The sequence below is a fragment of the Lissotriton helveticus genome, chromosome 3_1 (assembly GCF_964261635.1).
Source record: "Lissotriton helveticus chromosome 3_1, aLisHel1.1, whole genome shotgun sequence".
NCBI lineage: Eukaryota > Metazoa > Chordata > Amphibia > Caudata > Salamandridae > Lissotriton > Lissotriton helveticus.
In genome coordinates, this window is record NC_136061.1 from 19,188,607 (window position 1) to 19,208,517 (window position 19,911).

At 51.7% G+C, this 19,911-nt stretch overlaps 1 protein-coding gene across 4 annotated transcripts in view; it reads right to left on the reverse strand.

Annotated features, from left to right (window-relative positions):
* The window catches only part of LOC144822040 (scavenger receptor cysteine-rich domain-containing group B protein-like), a 346,782-nt gene that overhangs the window by 299,886 nt on the left and 26,985 nt on the right, over window positions 1-19,911 (reverse strand). For all 4 annotated transcript variants that reach the window (XM_078679110.1, XM_078679109.1, XM_078679108.1 and 1 more), the window contains exon 3: window positions 1,476-1,796. In XM_078679110.1, the coding sequence (XP_078535236.1) occupies window positions 1,476-1,796 (321 nt within the window). The remainder of the gene's footprint in view (window positions 1-1,475; window positions 1,797-19,911) is intronic.

Genomic DNA, 19,911 nt, shown 5'->3' on the forward strand with positions numbered 1-19,911 from the left:
ATTTGAGGTGTACAGGTCATTGTGGGCACCAAAATGGTGTGGGATGCATGCTAAGGGTGGGATGCAACCTGGACTCCCCCAGATGTATCGTTTTCAGAACTGTCTGGGTCTGATAGGTTTTATCAGATGGCATCCTACTCAAGACCAAAAAGTGGAGATCTTTAACATTGCAAGTGGGACAATGCTGGAAGTTAGTCATACTTTCCTGAGAACAAACAAAAGAATCAAATGTCTTCTTGCTTGCCTTTTGGATTGGATGCTGTAGTCTGCAGGGGAGAAAAACAAATGATGAGGTGTAGAGTTGAGGGTGGGGCCTGCTGTTCAAATGGGGCAGACCTGCCGTTAGACCTGTCAGCCTTAGGGTGGTCTTTCCCTATTTTATTCGCCCTTGCCTCATTTTTCCCAGATTCTTTTTGTTGGCCTTAGGTCTCTGCGCACCTTCCCATTGCTAACCAATGCTAAGGTGCAGGTGCTCTCTACTTCAAACATGGCTGCCACAGGCCCCTGCCACTGCAGCGTGGTCTTTTTGTGTAGCACCCTAGTTTCCAGTAGCTGGCTGGAACCCTTAAACATTGTTGCCATACCAGCCTGCCTTGCCTGCCCATAGTTAGAGTAGGGAAGCTCCTGGAACCTTCTAGAATAGGGGCGGGTCTGCTTTTGCCGCCTTAGAGAGTGGTCACCTGACCTGAGCATATATAAAGATAAGGAGGGAAAGTTTTCAGTCAGTTGGGGCATCACTGACCTGGGGGACCCTACGCAGGAGACTTAGGCGGTAGGGCCTAGTTAGAAACCTATACCACTGTCTCCTTGATGCAGAGTACGGTTGAAATAACACACCTAGTGTGGCTGGTCCCCGACAGTAATGTCGATTAAACAATAGTAAAATGGGGAGGTTGAAATATTTCAAGGCTTCTTAATTGTCGGCATTAGTTACCAAATATATTGGCTACTTAATTTGAAGTCATGCTTCTTTCTTCCGTGATGTCGTCAGCATCATCTCAATATATCCTTTCACATGACGTTGATTGAGTTACTGTATCGGAAACATCCCTAGAACTTGCTGTTGCTTTTCAATGCATAATAAAAAAACAATCTAAGTGTGAAAGGAAAACTAATCTGTTCCAACTCTTGGTTGTGCCTTGAGATGAGCACTTCTTCACCAATAATCTGCACATACTGAAGGGACAGGGTCTGATGCTAGACGTAAGTCATCTGCGCATAGGGTTTTCGCACTAGGCCACCTACTGCTTTCGTTGCCTTCTCTAGCTCCTAATGAATCCAATTCAGTTTGTCAAATTACTTCTCTGCATCTATTTCGATTAATGTTGTCTTGTTCCATTTATTTTCTTTCTTATGATTTTCGATAGTAATGTGTTGTTGTTATGACTTGTGCATTTTTTATTAATCCAACTCTACTTTTTTAATTAGTTTGTGACGTTTGATGGAGTTGAAGGATTGCTGTTGGCTTCTCTTACCTCTGCACTGCACTCCACCATCACTCCTCCACGAGCAGCTGTTGATTCCCCAGGAAGGGCCTGGACAATCGAAGAGAGACTTCTCTGCTCCCGTGCACTTTACGTCACTCATCCACACGGGGAAGACACCATTTAGAAATAGTTCATTTCTTGTTTCTGCTCTGGAGGCTGATCCACAGTTCAGTTGTCTACAGACCACCTCAGCATCCTTCAGATCCCAGTCGTTATCACAGACCGTCCCCCAGCGATTCTCGTGTTTGATCTCCACCCTCCCCCTGCAGGCATCACCAGAATTCACCAACCGGATAGTATCAGCTCCCCCTGTGAACAAAGGAACAAAAGGAAGAGGTCAGAAAATTGATTGCAAAGAAATCTAGTTTGCGAGAACAATTTTCATCAAATCTTTAGAACATCCATCTGCCCTTATTGTCATCTCTTAGAGATTACTGTGGCAGGTGTCCTACCAGATTAAACTCAGTGGCTAGCGCTAATTACCAACTCAGAACTCTTTCAAGCTATCTAAACAACATCAGGACTTGTATATTAACATTTGGTACAAAAGCACAGTTTATGATGACTCAGTTGACTCACCTGGTGACCAATACTTGACACACCCATTGAAAGCATAACATATTTGTGTCCTTTAAGGGGAAGTCTTCTTGATGAACCCCATATTGATCACCTCCCTACAAACAAGTATAAAAAATGCACATCACTTCCTACCTCATTAGACCAGCCAGTAGTTCTAGGTGGTTTATTAAACCCAAGGTTAGTTTATGGAAATCCAGTGTACCTGGGGGCCTCAAGTTACAGATTCATTAAGGCTCAGAGGGCGGGTTGATTAAGGCTCATGCAACTGAGTATAAGGACCATGTTTAACTCCTTGGCCACGGCGGTAATTCCGCCGTGGTGCTGGGGGATAGGGGGGCGCGCGGTGCCGCCATGCTTGTGACGGAACCACTCCGCCACGAGCGCGCTGTGCTCATGACGGAGTGGTTCCGTTATGGCCATGCCCAATCATTAAAACGGCCGCGCAAGCGTGGAATTGCTGCAGCGTGGGCGGGGCGGGTGCACCGTGACGGAACCACTCCGTCATTAGCACAGCGCGCCCGTGGCTCGTGACGGAGTGGTTCCATCACGAGCACCGAATGGGTTAATGCACAACGGGCTGCCCGTGAGCCCTGCAGAGATGATGGAGACAACCTTCTGCCATCAGAAGAGGTAAACCACCTTCCACATATAGACCTCTGGACCTGCCTGGCAGGGAGAACTGTGCAGTCAGTGACTCCACCAGAGTAAGGGATGCCCCAATGCTGACCTGGCCACAACAATTGGGGTCATTACAATGGCGATTTCCCAACTGCAATATTATAATGGGACGGGTTTGTGGCGGTCTGAAAATCTGACCAAAATGCATCTGACATGCTCTTTGAGCCCGTTAGTGTGGCAGAGGCCTACCTATCCCAAAAATGGTGGTGGTGCCTACCAGGCACCGGCGTTGGGATTACAATGTGCCTCCCCGCCAGCCTTTCTATGCCGGTTCACCCACCATTGAAAGGCTGGTGTGGATGGACTTCAGGGCCTGTAGCGGGCACCCATTACCACCGGGCACTTTGGGGTTGTTTTTGGGAGGGGCACCTATGGTGTCCCTTATATTTCTCTGCACCGTGTGGCAGGTATTGCGTGGTACCTGCCACGTACTACAGGGAAATGCAAAACCTGCATTTTTTCCAGTGCAGCGGGTGCTGCTGCCAGTGGCACCTGCCACAATGACAAACATGTCCCTTGCAGCCGCCGTGGTGGTGGCTGCATTGTAATGCCATATTATGGTACCGCCGCCCTAATGGCGGGCGGTACCCATCCCCGGGACAGAAGTCCATCAGCAAATGTAATCAGGCCCCATGTTTCTTGTTTCGTTTAGACCTCTCAGCGTGTATACAGTGTACTCATCTAAACTCCCAAAGTTGAGTTTACATGGGGCAATCTTTGTTTACTGTGTCTGGGAATGTTATGTCTTACATGGTGTACCAGGGCAGGAAAGTGAAAGTTGCCCCTCCTCAAACAGTGCTGGGTGTTCTTGATATGAATTGAGTGGCATATTATGGTTTTGTGTAAGTCCACCATAAGTAAACATAGGCTGTGCACGTGGGTTTGAAGCAAAGTCTTTCTTCACTCACATGTGAGTATGCCTATGATTAGATAGATAGATAGATAGATAGATAGACAGACAGACAGACAGACAGACAGACAGACAGACAGACAGACAGACAGACAGACAGACAGACAGACAGACAGACAGACAGACAGACAGACAGACAGATAGATAGATAGATAGATAGATAGATAGATAGACAGACAGACAGACAGACAGACAGACAGACAGACAGACAGACAGACAGACAGACAGACAGACAGACAGACAGACAGACAGACAGACAGACAGACAGATAGATAGATAGATAGATAGATAGATAGATAGATAGATAGATAGATAGATAGATAGATAGATAGATAGATAGATTTTAGTAAATCTCAAATATTTTAAAAACCTGGATCATTTCTATCTCCCCAAAGGGACTTTCACTCTTAATTGTCCCCACCTTTCACACACATTTTTTTAAACCTTTTTTCTTTTATACTTTACCTTCCTTTGCCTTTGATTGTCAAACTCCTTCCTACACCACTCACCCTTTGTGTGCAATCTAATTGGGCATGTACTCCAAATCACCTATTACTTTCAACAGTTGTGTAGTTTTCTTTCATTGAATAATTTATAGGAGCCTCTTCTATGTGTTGTGTGGGGTCATTCGACATGCTACAACTCAATTCTGAGATGCTTCTCTCCAACTTATGCCTGTCAAATTTTTAAAATATTTTTGTTGAGTTTATAAATCACTATTTTGATATCAGGATGGAACCCATCACTCACTTAATTCCCATCACAGTTAATGTTGCATTCCTCAGTAAAAACGTGAGCCTCATTATCTCCCAGGATTTTTGTGCATAAACGTTCACTTTTATAGGTCACATAGATAATGGCGATTGTAAAAAATACTGAGTTTTTAATATCAAGAAAAAATAATATCATTGCAAGAATATGTGATGTAGAACATACTGTCAAAAAGAATCATGCAGCGAAGAATACACATTTTTGTGGTGTTTTTAACATACACAGTAAAAAGTATTGTTAAAAATTGTTGTTAGTAATATAATTTCTTTCAATATTACATTTTTGATAAAAATAGATTGATACTATAATGATTTTCTTCAAGTGTTAGCCTGTTTGTGCAGTGTATGGATTCTTGTGGAGGACCTTGGAAGTGTAAAAACTCTTGATGGCACATTCATATTTCCAGTTATTTCCCCACCAGTTCTCGAGCAGATCATCTTCAGAAACAGAAATCAACACTTTTTGAAAAACATTTTGCTAACACATTGGGTATATGCAGCTTATAGGAATATAACATATACATAATCATATTAAAATGCAAGTCCTTATTTAAATTTAGTAGACATTATACATTGCTGCTGTTTCTAAGAGGAATCTCCCACAGCACAAGAGCTGAGAATTCAACAGACAGAGAATCACGTACTATTCAACCTTGAGCTTAGTTTAGTAAATCAGAAATACTCCACAGCTCATATAGGAATAAAGTTAACAGATGTAATCTCATCTACAAATCTCAGTGAAGCAGGTACACTCAGTGTTCATTGTCCCAGTTCTAGAAGTTCTCCTAATGTATATGGTCACTCATGAAGAGTAGGCATAGTCATTGATTAACTGGCTGACGCACAGATCAACAGTCGTCCCACTAGGAGCTCACACAGCCGATACCTACTGTTCTCAAAAGCTCATTTGCCTGTATGTGTTTATTCGCTCGACCTTCTCGCTAGACCACATTTTTCCACCTTGGTGAAGAGGCGGCTCTTCTGCTGTTGAAGGGTGTGTTCTGCCACCCTGCAGCTCGACCAGTGACTTGGATGATGCAGGCCCACAAAGGTAATTTCATTCAACACAAGGACTAGTTGGGGGGTTAGTCCTTTTTTACTCACTTATCTGCCTTCCTTTTTGCCTTCTCTGCTCTGCTTTGCCATTTTTGCACACAATTTTCCCTTTCTTCTTTTTTTTGTGCCCTCTGTTTTGCCTTTTCTACCAGTTTTCATGCCCTCTGTGTGTATCTCCTCTGCTTGTCGTGTGACAGGAGTACCGGTTCTTAAGAAAGGCCAGCATAAATCCTATCTGGATCTCAGGAATAAAAGCCTGTTCTGGATGGCAAGCCAGAGGCAGCTACCCACTGATAGAGCGGGAGAAATGATTATGGTCCGTTGAGTGGGATGGGTTGGAACCAGCCCCAAGCTGAACAAGGGCGACTGTGTAGTCATTAATCTTAGAAATCCCCAGACTGTAAGATGGTTACTCACACATGAGCTGAGATCCCAGGGGCCAAGTACGGAGATTGAACCTGTACCTTTAGATAATTGTTATCCATATGCTCACTGTTAGACGGAGACCTGAAGGGTCGGCCGAGCACAGTGATCGCACAGACAGGTAACTTCCCCCCCCACAGATGGACACCACACAAAGATCAGGGTAACACCTTTTATAGGCACTTCTGGTAGTAGAGTGGTATGATACGAGGCGTTCAGGACACGATGATCCTCTCAATTCTAGTCTCTAGTAAGGGAAGGGGGTAGCGGGACAGTCTTGGTACCCACGGGTACGGAGGTGTAACGGTGATAGCTCACAATCCTCGAGCTCGGTGTTCGGATGGGTCAGACCGCGGCCGCGCCGGCAGGGCCCGAAGAGGTCGTAGGTGGCAACGGGCCGCGGCAGCGCCAGCAGGTCCCAACGAGGATGAAGGTTACGACGGGCCGTGGCAGCGCCAGCAGGTCCCACGAGAATGCAGGTTGCAACGGGCCGCGGCAGCGCCAGCAGGTCCCACGAGGATGGAGGTTTCTACGGGCCGCGGCAGCGCCAGCAGGTCCCACGAGGATGAAGATTGCAGAGGGCCGCGGCAGCGCCAGCAGGTCCCACGAGGATGAAGGTTGCAGAGGGCCGCGGCAGCGCCAGCAGGTCCCACGAGGATGAAGGTTGCAGAGGGCCGCGGCAGCGCCAGCAGGTCCCACGAGGATGAAGGTTGCAGAGGGCCGCGGCAGCGCCAGCAGGCAGGGCAATAGTTCACAAGGCAGGGCTGTGGCAGCGCCAGCAGTCCGTCAAGGATGAGTTCTTCTCGGTGTCTCTCGACTCCAGGATACAACTGCCTTCCTGTCCTGGGGCTGCCTCAGTTATAGGTCTGGCGCCCTTTGATGTCCGGACCCTCGCTCTTGGAGGTCGGGAGGTCTGGGATGGAGGAGTCCAGACACCCAGCAGGGGGGCGGAGCCAGCGCCCAAGGAGGCTGGGGGTGCTCGGCACCTGGCGGGGGAGAGCCATCGACACTTCGTACTCCCATTGACCTGCCAAGTGGGCCGTTCACCTCCTGGGTGGAGGGTGGTGCCGGGATGTCGGGGCCTGGCCAGGCCCAGGGTTGGGGTCGGGCTGAGGCCGCGCGGCCGCGTGGTGCCGTGTCCAAGATGGCGGCTGGGCCGGGCAATGGTGCTGACGGTGGCCCGGGCCCTGTCCTGCGGGGAGGGAGCGAGCCCTTCATGTGGCCTGTCCAACATGCGTCCCCCCCAGCTGAAGGCGGGGAGAGTCACCCATCTTCTTGGGGACTTTCCTCGTCGAGGCGGAAAAAGCGGGACAGGCCATCCGCGTTGGCGTGGTCTTGGCCAGGGCGATGTTCCACAGTGAAGTCCATCCCCTGCAGGGAGATGGACCATCGCAATAGTTTGGGGTTCTCCCCCCGCATCTGCATGAGCCATTGCAGGGGCCGATGGTCCGTCTGTACCCGGAAATGGGTTCCGAAGAGGTATGGCCGGAGCTTCTTGAGGGCCCATACCACCGCGAAGGCCTCTCGCTCAATGGTGCTCCAGCGCTGTTCTCGGGGCAGTAGGCGTCTGCTGATGAAGGCCACTGGTTGGTCCACTCCTTCGGGGTTCAGTTGGGAGAGGACGGCCCCAATACCATGGTCGGAGGCATCGGTCTGCACGATGAACTCGCGGCTGTAGTCGGGGGCCTGGAGCACAGGAGCGGTGCACATGGCGGCCTTCAGCGTCTCGAAGGCTGCTTGACAGTCGGGAGTCCAGTTGACTCTTTTTGGGTGGTTCTTAGACGTGAGCTCCGTGAGGGGCCCCACAATGCTGCCATAGTCCCTTACAAACCGCCGGTAGTATCCGGTGAGCCCCAGGAAGGCTCGGACCTCGGTTTGTGTCTCGGGGGGTTGCCAGGACTGAATGGCAGCTACCTTGAGTTGGAGGGGGGCCACCAGACCGCTCCCCACTTGGTGTCCGAGGTAGGTCACGGACCCCTGGCCGATTTGGCACTTGCTGGCCTTTATGGTGAGGCCGGCCTGTTGGAGGGCCTGCAGGACCTCTCTGAGGTGGTGGAGGTGATCCGCCCAGTGGCGGCTGTATACCGCGATGTCGTCCAGGTAGGCGGCGCTGAATTCTTCGAGGCCCGCCAATACCTGGTTCACCAGTCTTTGAAAAGTGGCTGGAGCGTTTTTCATGCCGAAGGGCATCACTCTGAAATGGTAGTGCCCATCCGGGGTGGAGAAAGCGGAACGTTCTTGGGCTCTGGGGGTGAGGCCGATCTGCCAGTAGCCCGCTGTCAGGTCGAAGATGCTTAGGTAGCGGGCTGCCCCCATGCGGTCGACTAGTTCATCTGCTCGGGGGATAGGGTGAGCGTCCGTACGGGTGACCGCGTTCAGACCCCGATAGTCAATGCAGAACCGGAGTTCAGGGGTGGTGCCCGGGGCCGCGGCCTTGGGGACCAGGACGACCGGGCTGGCCCAGGGACTGTCCGAAGGTTCGATGACTCCGAGGGCGAGCATCTTGGAGACTTCTTCTTGGATGCATGTACGTACCCGATCCGGTACTCGGTACGCCCGGTGTCGAACAGGAGGACTGTCCCCCGTGTCCACGTCGTGCAGGCACCAGGAGGTGACTCCGGGTGCGAGAGAGAACAGGTTTGCGAACGGCAGCAGGAGGGCCCGGCAATCTTGACGCTGCTCTGGGGTCAGGGCCTCAGAGAGTCGGACCCCGTCCACCGAACCATCTCTTTCCCGGGTCCTCAGTAGGTCAGGGAGGGGCTCGGAGTCTCCTTCCGCGCCACTGTCGGTAGCCATCAGCAGGCTGAGCTCTGAGCGCACGAAGTGGGGTTTGAGTCGGTTGGCGTGGAGGACCCGGAGGGGGTTCCGGGGGGACTCCAGGTCGATGAGATAGGTGACGGGGCTCCTGCGCTCGATCACCTTGAAGGGCCCCGTCCATTTGTCCTGCAAGGCACATGGTTCGATGGGGGACATCACCCATACCTGCTGACCCGGTTCAAACTCGATGGAGGAGGCATGTTGGTCGTACCACTTCTTCATGTCTTCTTGACTGGCCTCCAGATTGGCTTTAGCGATCTCCCTGAATTTCCGGGTCTGATTACGGAGGGTCAGGAGGTATTTGTAGACGTCCGGAGGGGTCTTTAGGGGGGCCATTTCCCATTCCTCCTTCACTAGGCTGAGAGGCCCGCGAACGGGGTGTCCGTACCGGAGTTCGAAGGGGCTGAAGCCGAGGGACTTCTGGGGGACTTCTCGGTAGGCGAAGAGGAGGCACGGTAGTAGCACGTCCCACTGGCGGCGTAGGGGTTCTTCCAGCCCCATGATCATCCCCTTGAGGGTGCGGTTGAACCGCTCGACCAGCCCGTTCCCCTGGGGGTGATAGGGGGTGGTGAATCGGTAAGTGACTCCGCACTGCTGCCAGAGGGATTTCATATACTTTGAAATAAAGTTCGTACCCCTGTCGCTGACGACTTCCCGGGGGAAGCCCACTCGAGAGAAGATCCCCATCAAGGCTCGACCCACTACTGGGGCTGTTATCGTACGAAGGGGGACCGCCTCAGGATAGCGGGTAGCGTGATCCACCAGGACCAGGATGAAGCGATGTCCCTGTGCTGTTCGGGGGTCCAGGGGCCCCACAATGTCTATTCCCACCCTTTCGAACGGGGTGGTCACCACGGGGAATGGTTGTAGGGGTGCCTTGAGTTTGCGGCCGCTCTTCCCACTGGCCTGGCAGGTCGGGCAGGACCGGCAATGGTTGGATACGTCATTTCTCATTTTGGGCCAAAAAAAATGAGTCACCAGGCGGTGGTAGGTCTTGTCTTGGCCCAGGTGCCCGGCCAGGGGGACATCATGGGCTAGGTTCAACAGGAAGTCTCTGAAGTGGAGGGGCACCACTAGCACTCGCCCGGCCCCCAGTTCTGCAATTTTCTGTTCGCTGTACAAGAGATCATTGTCCCAATAAACCCAGTGGGCCCCGGTGGTGTCTCCTTGGCTCTGGGCGAGCGCTTGCTGTCGCAATCCCTCGAGGGAGGGGCAGGTCTTTTGCTCCTGCCGGAATTGTTCCTGGGTGGGCCCCCCTTCTTGACGCCACTGAGCCAGGTCGGGAAGCTCGGGGGGCTGTGTGGACCCCTCTGGGGTGGGGTCCGGGTGGTCGGTCTGGAGGAAGTCTTCTTCTGGAGTGATCGAGGGCGGAGGTGCTGCCCATTCTGGTTCTTCTGGTCTAGGAAAGGTGCGGGTGGCCATGGACCGGGTGGTTACGCACGCCCAGTCCGGGAGACCCAACATCCCCAGATGCTCCCTTCTTTCCACAGCGGCCCACGGGGAGCTCTCGAGATCGTTCCCCAGGAGGCAGTCTACGGGGGCATCGTCACGGACAGTTACTTTCAGCATGCCGGACACTCCTCCCCATTCGAAGGGGACGCAGGCCATCCGACACAGGCTCTCTGAGTTATCTGCCGATCGGACGGGGCAAAGTACGTTTGGTAGGATTTGTTCCGGGGTTACCAGGTGACAGCGGACGGCCGTCACACTGGCCCCGGTGTCACGCAGGGCCTCGGCCTTGCGCCCATTGATGCTCACCCATTGGCTGTACTTCCGAGTGTTGGCGGGCAGGGGAGTCCGCGGGACCATGTCTCTTCCTCCTAGGCATGCCAGGGTCATGGCGGCGGGTTCCCACTCGAACTGCTCCGACTCATAGGTCTCCGTGTCTTCGGAGACTTGTTCTTCTCCCAGGGCGGCGGCCGCCATTTGGCGGGGCCCGGGGGCCTGGTTCTTCGGGCAGGTCGGGTCACTGGCATAGTGGCCGACTCGCTGGCATCGATGACACGTCACGTTAGCTCGGAACCCCGGGCGCATCGGGGGGTTTCCCCGGCCTGCTGGGGCCGGGGTGGCGTTAGTGGGTGCGGTCGGGGCGGCGTCTCTGCCCCGGCCCGGGCCTCCTCCTCCTCCTCGGGGACGATGGTGACCTTGGTTGGTTCTGTTCTGCTCATTCGGCCCACTCCGGGCCACTCGGGTGCTCTCCCACCGGTCAGCCTCGGTGGCGAGCTGCCGGGGTTCAGTCAATTTACTGTCGAGGAGGTGCTGCCTGAGCTCGACAAAGCAGTTGTTGGAGAGGTGCTCCCACACAATGAGATTGAAGAGTTGTTCGTAAGTGGTTACGTTGTTACCCTTGATCCACCCCTCGAAGGCTCGGCTGAAATAGTTCACGTATTCCAACCACGTCGTACCTGGGATCCGGGTGCAGTTGCGGAACCTCTGGCGGTACATTTCGGGTGTAAGTCCATATCGACTGAGGAGGGCGGCCTTCATGTGGTCATAGGACGTCATTTGATGGTCCGGAAGTTGCAGCAGGGCATCACGACCCTCGTTGACGAATCTCCCCCATAGACCGGCTCCCCAGTCACTTCGAGCGACTCGGTGGGCGGTCATGGCAATCTCATAGGCCTTGAACCACTGCTGTATGTCGTCGTTCCGGTGATATTCTCGGACCACATCCTTGGGGATGTGGACCTTCTGCTCGGTAGGACCCGGGGAGTGCGGTTGCTCGGGCACCCCTAGGTTTTTGTTCAGTTTGCGTATTTCTATCTCCGCTAGTTTGCACTCGTGCTCGTATGCCAGTCTTTTTTCTTCGAGGTCTCTCTGTCTCTGTTTTTCCTCTCGCTCTTCTCTGAGCCGTAAGTGTTCTAAGTTTATTTTTTGTTCCGCCAGTTTCAATTCTCCGTCTAATCTGAGTCGTGCCAAGTCTAACTCGTGTAATCTATTTTTTTCCCGCTCTTGGATCTCTTCATGGGAGGGGCCTGTTCTCCGTTCCTCCGTCCGGGTGGTGTTGACTTCCGGGGCTGCGGGGTCCCGGGGGGTTGCGGTATTTGTCTCTGTCCAGGCCTCTAGGGCGTTTTTGAAGTCTTCTTTTGTGCTTAGCCCGGTGGTAGCAATGCCTAAGTCCATGCAAAATTGTTTGAGCTCTCGGTGGTTGTATTCTTCCAGCTTTTCCATCTGGAACTTCTCCGCCGATCCGCTCTCTTTGGTCGTCATTGTGGTTTTAGTCGTAGGGTGAGTTACTGTCTGTACGGTACGCGTTGGTTCGGATCGCGCCGCTAGCCACCAATGTTAGACGGAGACCTGAAGGGTCGGCCGAGCACAGTGATCGCACAGACAGGTAACTTCCCCCCCCACAGATGGACACCACACAAAGATCAGGGTAACACCTTTTATAGGCACTTCTGGTAGTAGAGTGGTATGATACGAGGCGTTCAGGACACGATGATCCTCTCAATTCTAGTCTCTAGTAAGGGAAGGGGGTAGCGGGACAGTCTTGGTACCCACGGGTACGGAGGTGTAACGGTGATAGCTCACAATCCTCGAGCTCGGTGTTCGGATGGGTCAGACCGCGGCCGCGCCGGCAGGGCCCGAAGAGGTCGTAGATGGCAACGGGCCGCGGCAGCGCCAGCAGGTCCCAACGAGGATGAAGGTTACGACGGGCCGCGGCAGCGCCAGCAGGTCCCACGAGAATGCAGGTTGCAACGGGCCGCGGCAGCGCCAGCAGGTCCCACGAGGATGGAGGTTTCTACGGGCCGCGGCAGCGCCAGCAGGTCCCACGAGGATGAAGATTGCAGAGGGCCGCGGCAGCGCCAGCAGGTCCCACGAGGATGAAGGTTGCAGAGGGCCGCGGCAGCGCCAGCAGGTCCCACGAGGATGAAGGTTGCAGAGGGCCGCGGCAGCGCCAGCAGGTCCCACGAGGATGAAGGTTGCAGAGGGCCGCGGCAGCGCCAGCAGGCAGGGCAATAGTTCACAAGGCAGGGCTGTGGCAGCGCCAGCAGTCCGTCAAGGATGAGTTCTTCTCGGTGTCTCTCGACTCCAGGATACAACTGCCTTCCTGTCCTGGGGCTGCCTCAGTTATAGGTCTGGCGCCCTTTGATGTCCGGACCCTCGCTCTTGGAGGTCGGGAGGTCTGGGATGGAGGAGTCCAGACACCCAGCAGGGGGGCGGAGCCAGCGCCCAAGGAGGCTGGGGGTGCTCGGCACCTGGCGGGGGAGAGCCATCGACACTTCGTACTCCCATTGACCTGCCAAGTGGGCCGTTCACCTCCTGGGTGGAGGGTGGTGCCGGGATGTCGGGGCCTGGCCAGGCCCAGGGTTGGGGTCGGGCTGAGGCCGCGCGGCCGCGTGGTGCCGTGTCCAAGATGGCGGCTGGGCCGGGCAATGGTGCTGACGGTGGCCCGGGCCCTGTCCTGCGGGGAGGGAGCGAGCCCTTCATGTGGCCTGTCCAACACTCACCAACCAGATAGGGATACTACATCCATGGACCATTTTAGATACTCACCGACTTTTAGGCATAAGAGCCACAGGTACCCCCTACCGAGACCCCTACTGTTCAATTTACCAGTATGGAATAGATTTGAGGGCCTTGAAGAAGTGGATTGAAAAATAGTGGGGGAGGGCAAAGCCTGCATAGGGACAACCAGAGGGCAATACGGCAAGGCTCAGGTGCCTAGCACAGATCAACTAGTTGAGCATAATAGATTTGGGGCAAGGCAAATCATTCGGGTGAGGAAATCCTAAAGCAGTGGGGAGTCGGTGACTGCGCAGTAGAATTGGAAAGCCCCCCTAATCTATTGCTATCCCCAATGTCCAATTCCCCAAAACACTCTGAGATAGGGGCAAAACTACCTACTGGGACCCTGGGTAATGCCTCTCAGGCCGCACTAGGGGGCACACAAACAAAAGAAAGTCATGCATGCACTGTTGATAAGGCCCCACAAAACAGAGGGAGGAAGCTAAAAGTCTTATCATGGAACGTTGCAGGCCTGAAAAATAAATTATCTTGTTCGGAATGGGGTTAATTTGTAGACAAATTTGACTTTTGTTTCTTCCAGGAAACCTGGGCACGCGAAGATTCTCAGAGGGTGGGGTTCACATCATATAACACCCTAGCCAGCTCCGGAGGAAGGGGCACACCTTCCGGGGGCCTCTGCATTTGGGTGGTCTCCCATCTTGGCTGTACATCCAAACAGTTGGACTATTTTTCCAATGACATCCAATGTGTTGTGCTTAGCTTCCCAAACAACGTGACCCTGGCTCTCAACAACGTTTGCTCCCGTCCTGTTAGTGTGATCAAGGAATCGCCAACGTTTGACCACCTGACTTCCTTTATCCCCACGATTCCCCCTAATGCCTGGGTAATAGTGGGGAGAGACTTTAACTGTCAATTTGAACCCTTTCCCGATATGACCGACTCAATCCTAAATGATGAGGACGCATGTTGGTCTATCCCTGAACCACAAATTACACCAATAAAGACCTGGTCCCCACTGCCAATACAGTTACATGCATTTACGCTGCCACACTCTCTGAGAGTATGCAATGGCTGGACAGCCTCAGACACACCTGGAAAGTCCACCTTTAATAGAAATGGCCAAGCCTCCCTTCCTGATTATATCCTAGTGGAGACAAAGCACTGCCACAGAGTTGTTGACTTTGAAGTATGTTCTCGCCATAACAGCGAACCTAACGCTTTATCCCTCATAGTGGATTTACCAGACCTGAGAACTGCTCGACCACTTCCCCCCGCCACAGATAGTGGGCTAACGTTGGCTAACAACAGGAGAAGAATAAAATGGGAGGCAATATATCAGTCTCCAGGAAAGCTGTCCACATTATTATATGCAGCCGTAGCCCCGGTCCTAACAAAATTAAGTGAACGGGTCTCAGGGACACCCACGCCTGACTTATTTAAAGAAATTGCAGCATTGCACGCAGGAATGACATCTAAATTAGCGGATGTGTTCCACCCAAAGATGCATACTAAGAGGAACAAAGTTGTAATCTACTCCTGGTTTGATGATAGCTGCCGCAAGGCCAAGCAGAATCTATCGGTGGCTATAAAAGCCAACAACAGGCTAAAGAGGGTGTCGTATAAAGAGATCACATGCCTAGCAAAAGAGGAGTGAACATTGAACAGATGGGATGATTTAAAAACTGCATTAAGCTCTAAAGACTCGAAGAGGTTCTGGTCAATAGTCATCACGGGCAGTAGAGGGGGTTAACTAGCAGTGGAACCCAACATAGCCACGGAAGTGTGGGAAGTGCACTTTCAGGCTCTGTACACCACCAAGGAAACTCTGGGCTCCATCCCCCCCCCCCCCCCCCAGCACCACCACTGTACAGGGCTAGCTGTGAATAAGTGTCGCAATTCACCCTGTCAGAGGTGGTGAGAGCGATAAACAAACTCTCACATGGCAAAGCTCCTGGATTAGACAAGATCTCAGGAGATCTTTTCTGGCAGAAGCCAAAAAATTGGGGACCTTATTTACAGACCCTATTTAATGCCATTCTGAAGGGGATGCCAATGCGTGAAACCTGGGCAGGAGCCGAAATAGTCAAAATTTTCAATTTTTTTTGCCAATCCCTATAACCGGGGCAGGAGCCAAAATAGTCCCAATTTTCAAGAAAGGTTCCCCGCTCCTACCAGCCAAGTACAGGCCGATCAGTCTGATTGACGTGGCACACAAGCTCTTTGCGAGACTAATTCTCGACCTCCTACAAGGTTGGATGAATGACCACGCGATCCTAAACCCATACCAGGCTGGCTTTACGAAGAACACCTCCACAATTGATCAAATCTACATACTACAACTAATTCTGTGCGAAATGGAGAGAATGGAGGGTAGAAGCCTTTATATAAATTGTATAGATCTGAAGTCGGCTTTCGACTTAGTGCCCAGAGGAAAACTGTGGGAGGTACTTATAGAACTAGGGATTCCCCCTATCTCCTAACCATACTTGTTAGACTACATGACACAAACTTTGGTCAGTTGAGATGTGGGAAAGAAGGAGAAATGACAGTGCGGTTCCCAGTTGACAGAGGCGTAAGGCAGGGCTGTGTGCTCACACCAACCCTGTTTTGCCTCTTTGTCAACGCTTTACTTGCCCAATTTACTGACTTGAGGGAAAACGATGCACCCAAACTGGCAGGCACCAAGGTCGTCCCAATGATGTTTGCCGATGACACCCTCCTAATGTCCAAATCCCCCATGGGCACACAAAGGATTCTGGACCGTTTTGCCACCTTATGCAATAAACGGGGATTAGATATAAATACTCAAAAAAACAAGTTCATGGTTTTCAATCCACCTAAAACACCTCGCCCCAACCTCAATTTAGATGGTACCAGACTGGATAGGGTGACGGTATTTGAATATCTAGGGGTCACCATGACAGAAAATATGGAGTGGGGCCTACACATTGCCAAATCGAAACTTAAGTTAGCGCAGACATCGGGGGGAATCATTCAATTATTAAGAAACTCTTCCTCAAAACCAGCTGGCCCCATAGTAGAAATTTACAAGATGCAAGCCAGAGGTGCAACACTATACAGGGACAAATTAGGGGGCACTGCTGCTGTCAAGATCTCAGGAAAGTAGAAAATAGCTTAATGAGGCACATTTTGGGTCTCCCTTCCAGCACTCCTCTTATCTCACTCCGGCTAGACCTGGGGATCAGACCAGTTGAGGAGGAAATAGGATTGAAACCCCTCACGTTCTGGTGCAGATTATGGGTGACACCAGAGTTGCTGTCTGCAGAACGGAACTGAAGGAGATATTGAGTATTCCTGGTGTGGCAAAAATCCCCTGGTTCATTCATGTAAATAAAGAATGCAGCAGGCTGGGCAAACCGAGCCTGTGGACTAACCCGGAGTAAGCTTCAATTTCCCGTTCTGATCTAGTGAATGCCTATTGAATGAGCAAGCTAGCACAGGTGCTAGGGAACCTATCCACTGGACAATTGAAAGCTAAATTCCTATCCCTAAAGGAGGAATATTTATTTGAGGCTTTTCTAGACAATATCCATCCACCCCTGACAAGGAAACTTTATATTCAGTTTAGACTGGGCACTCTCCCGCTCCGTGCCTTTTCCGGTAAATGGATGGGCGCGGTCAGGAGGGAGTGCCCAGCCTGCAGCTGGGAGGATGAATCCGAGCTTCATGTTATCTTTTTTTGACCAGCCTATAAATCAGCAAGGAAATCTTGGATTATTCCTCTGTGCAGGAATTTAGGGTTTGCACACTGTGCAGAGGAATTCAGAGTTTTAAAATACACCTGCAGACCCAGTGTATTTGCTGTATCGCGATTCTAGACCTCTATGTGGCACAGGCACTGGGTTTTCTGTCTTCGCCCTAAGTTGGCAGGGTATGCTCAGACGTGAGTCCCTTGCTCACTTTGCCACTGGATTCAAGCAAGCCGGGCTGAAGACGGTTGTAATGCCAGAAACCGGTCCTGGGAAGCTTGATTCCGGTCCAGGGAAGGCATGGCTTGGCAGGTCGGGCTGGACTGTTCCCATGAGGCACAGGGTCAGACTGATTTGCATGTAGGCATGTCTGAACTGGGGTGGCTGAGTGGGCTAAAATACGGTGATGGATTAAACTCAGATCAGTTGACTGGGGGTGAGTGTTTGTATTGTCAACGCTCCGTCCATCACCACCTTTGGTTTTTCACTGGAAGACAAGACCAAACAGTAACAAAATTAATTTTGTCCTCATGAACTGTAGGTGCTGGTAAGAATTGTTACTCTTCACTAGCTTCAATTCACCAAAAAATAATAAAGCCGGCATGTTTTTGGAAGTATAAATCACTGTCTGGTTTTATTTAGTCATAACGTGTATTAAGGAACTGCCATTGCATGGCTATTTTACATTATTAGACAATTTCATACTTTTTGGCCCATGTCGGTTAATATTCATGGGCTTCCGCCAGGGCTCTGTTCCATCAGCCAGTGCCTCTGTCTTTGTGATTACTCAACCTATATGAGCTCCAGAATTATTGTATATAGGAGAGGTGCCATTGTATATGTGTTTCTTCTGTTAGATCCATGTAGGTGCCATAACTAGATCCATGTAAACAAGTATGGTAACAACTGTATCATTTCAAAGTGACATGAATTTTAATGTACTGTTTTTCTATGCGCACTTTTATGGTTGTTCGACCAAAATAACGTTTTATGAAAGAAAGAAAGATAAACAGTGAAGATTCAGATATTTGGCCACCACTGGCTAAATTCCAGTCGTTATGTACTATGTTGCTGGCTGCTCAGTAAATAGTAGAGGCATGGGATATTTACTATTTGGCCGCTGGCCCTGAAAATAGCAGAGAAATTGTACTATCTGCCCACCAGCTGGCTCAAATATAAAACGTCAGCACTGTTTGCCAGCAGCTGTGCAAATGGCAAAGAAGTGTCCACTTTTTACTGGTCTGCAGGCTACGTAGTGGAGAGCCTGCACTGTTCAGCCGGTGACTGTGCAAATAGCAGAAAAATATCATTATTTACCTGACCTCTGGCTAAATTCTGCACTGCTTGGCCAGCTGCAATCCAAACAACAAGGACAGTTCAATATTTACCTAGCCACTGGCTAAATAGCAGAGGTTTTGCTCTATTTGGCCAACATATATTGGGATTCTGCAGTGTTTTACTAGCAGCTGTAGAAATAACAAGGAAACTTCACAAATGATCAAGCTAAATTGCAAAGATTTTGTCCTATTTGGGCAGCAGTCACACAAATGAAAAAAAAGTCACTAATTACGTACCTGCTGACACAACAGGAGACAGGTACAATTGGACCAGAAGACATGCAAATGGCAAATTAGCATCATTATATATGGCTCGCTGGTTAAATAAAAGAAATTATATATTATTTCAACAGTCAATCAATCAGTCAGGGGTTTGTTAAAGCGTGACTACTCACCTGTAAGGGTCTCAAGGCGCTAGGGGTGGGGGGGGGTGCAGGTTCCATTCCATCAAGGAGGGGGTCTGTCGAAGAGCCAGGTTTTGAGGTTTCTTGCGAAGATGGGGAGCGATGTTGTCTGTCTGAGGTGGAGCGGAAGGGCGTTCCATGCTTTGGCCGCACGGAAGGAGCGGCCTCCCGATCTGGTCTTTCTGGTGCGGGGGACCACGGCGTAGGAGAGCTGGGCTGATCGTAGGGTCCTTTGGGGTGCGTGGAACTTGAGTCGGCTGTTCAGGTATGCTGGTCCGGTGCCGTGGAGGGCCTTGTGTGCGTGGGTGAGCATCTTAAAGGTGATTCTCGCCTCGACGGGGAGCCAGTGGAGTGTGCGCAGGTGCTGGGAGATGTGGCAGTGTTTTGGCAGGTTGAGGAGCAGTCTTGCGGCGGCGTTCTGGATGTTCTGTAGCTTGCGGATGAGGTTTTTGTTTATTCCGGCGTAGATTGCATTGCCGTAGTCGAGTCTGCTGGTGACCAGGGCGTGAGTGACTGTCTTTCGGTGTTTGAGGGGGATCCATTTGAAGGTCTTACGAAGGAGGCGGAGGGTGTGGAAGCAGGAAGATGAGACAGAGTTGATCTGGCGGTCCATTTTGAGCTCGGAGTCCAGGATGATTCCCAGGTTGCGTGCGTGGTCTGTGGGGGTTGGCGGGTTTCCGAGGGCGGTGGGCCACCAGGTGTCGCTCCAGGCGTCGGGGTTTGGGCCCATAATGACTACTTCTGTTTTGTTGGTGTTTAGTTGTAGGCAGCTGTTTTTCATCCATTTGGCGACGGCTTCCATGCCTTCTCGAAAGTTGCGTCTGGCGGTGTTGGGCTCGTTGGATAGGGAGAGGATGAGCTGGGTATCGTCTGCGTATGACACGATGTTGAGTCCATAGGTTCTGACGATGGGGGCAAGTGGAGCCATGTAGACGTTGAAGAGCGTCGGGCTGAGGGAGGAGCCCTGGGGGACTCCGCAGGTGGTAGGTGTGGGGTCCGAGAGGAAAGGGGGGAGTCTGACCCGCTGCGTCCTGCCAGAGAGGAAGGAGCAGATCCAGTCGAGGGCCTTGTCCTGGATTCCTGCTTCATAGAGTCTGCGTATTAGGGTGCGGTGGGAGACTGTGTCGAACGCCGCTGATACGTCGGGGAGGATGAGGGCTACTGTTTCTCCTTTGTCCAGTAGGGTGTGGATGTCATCTGTTGCAGGGAGGAGGGTGGGTTCCGTACTGTGTTTTTTTCTGAAGCCGGATTGGGAGGAGTCGAGGATGTT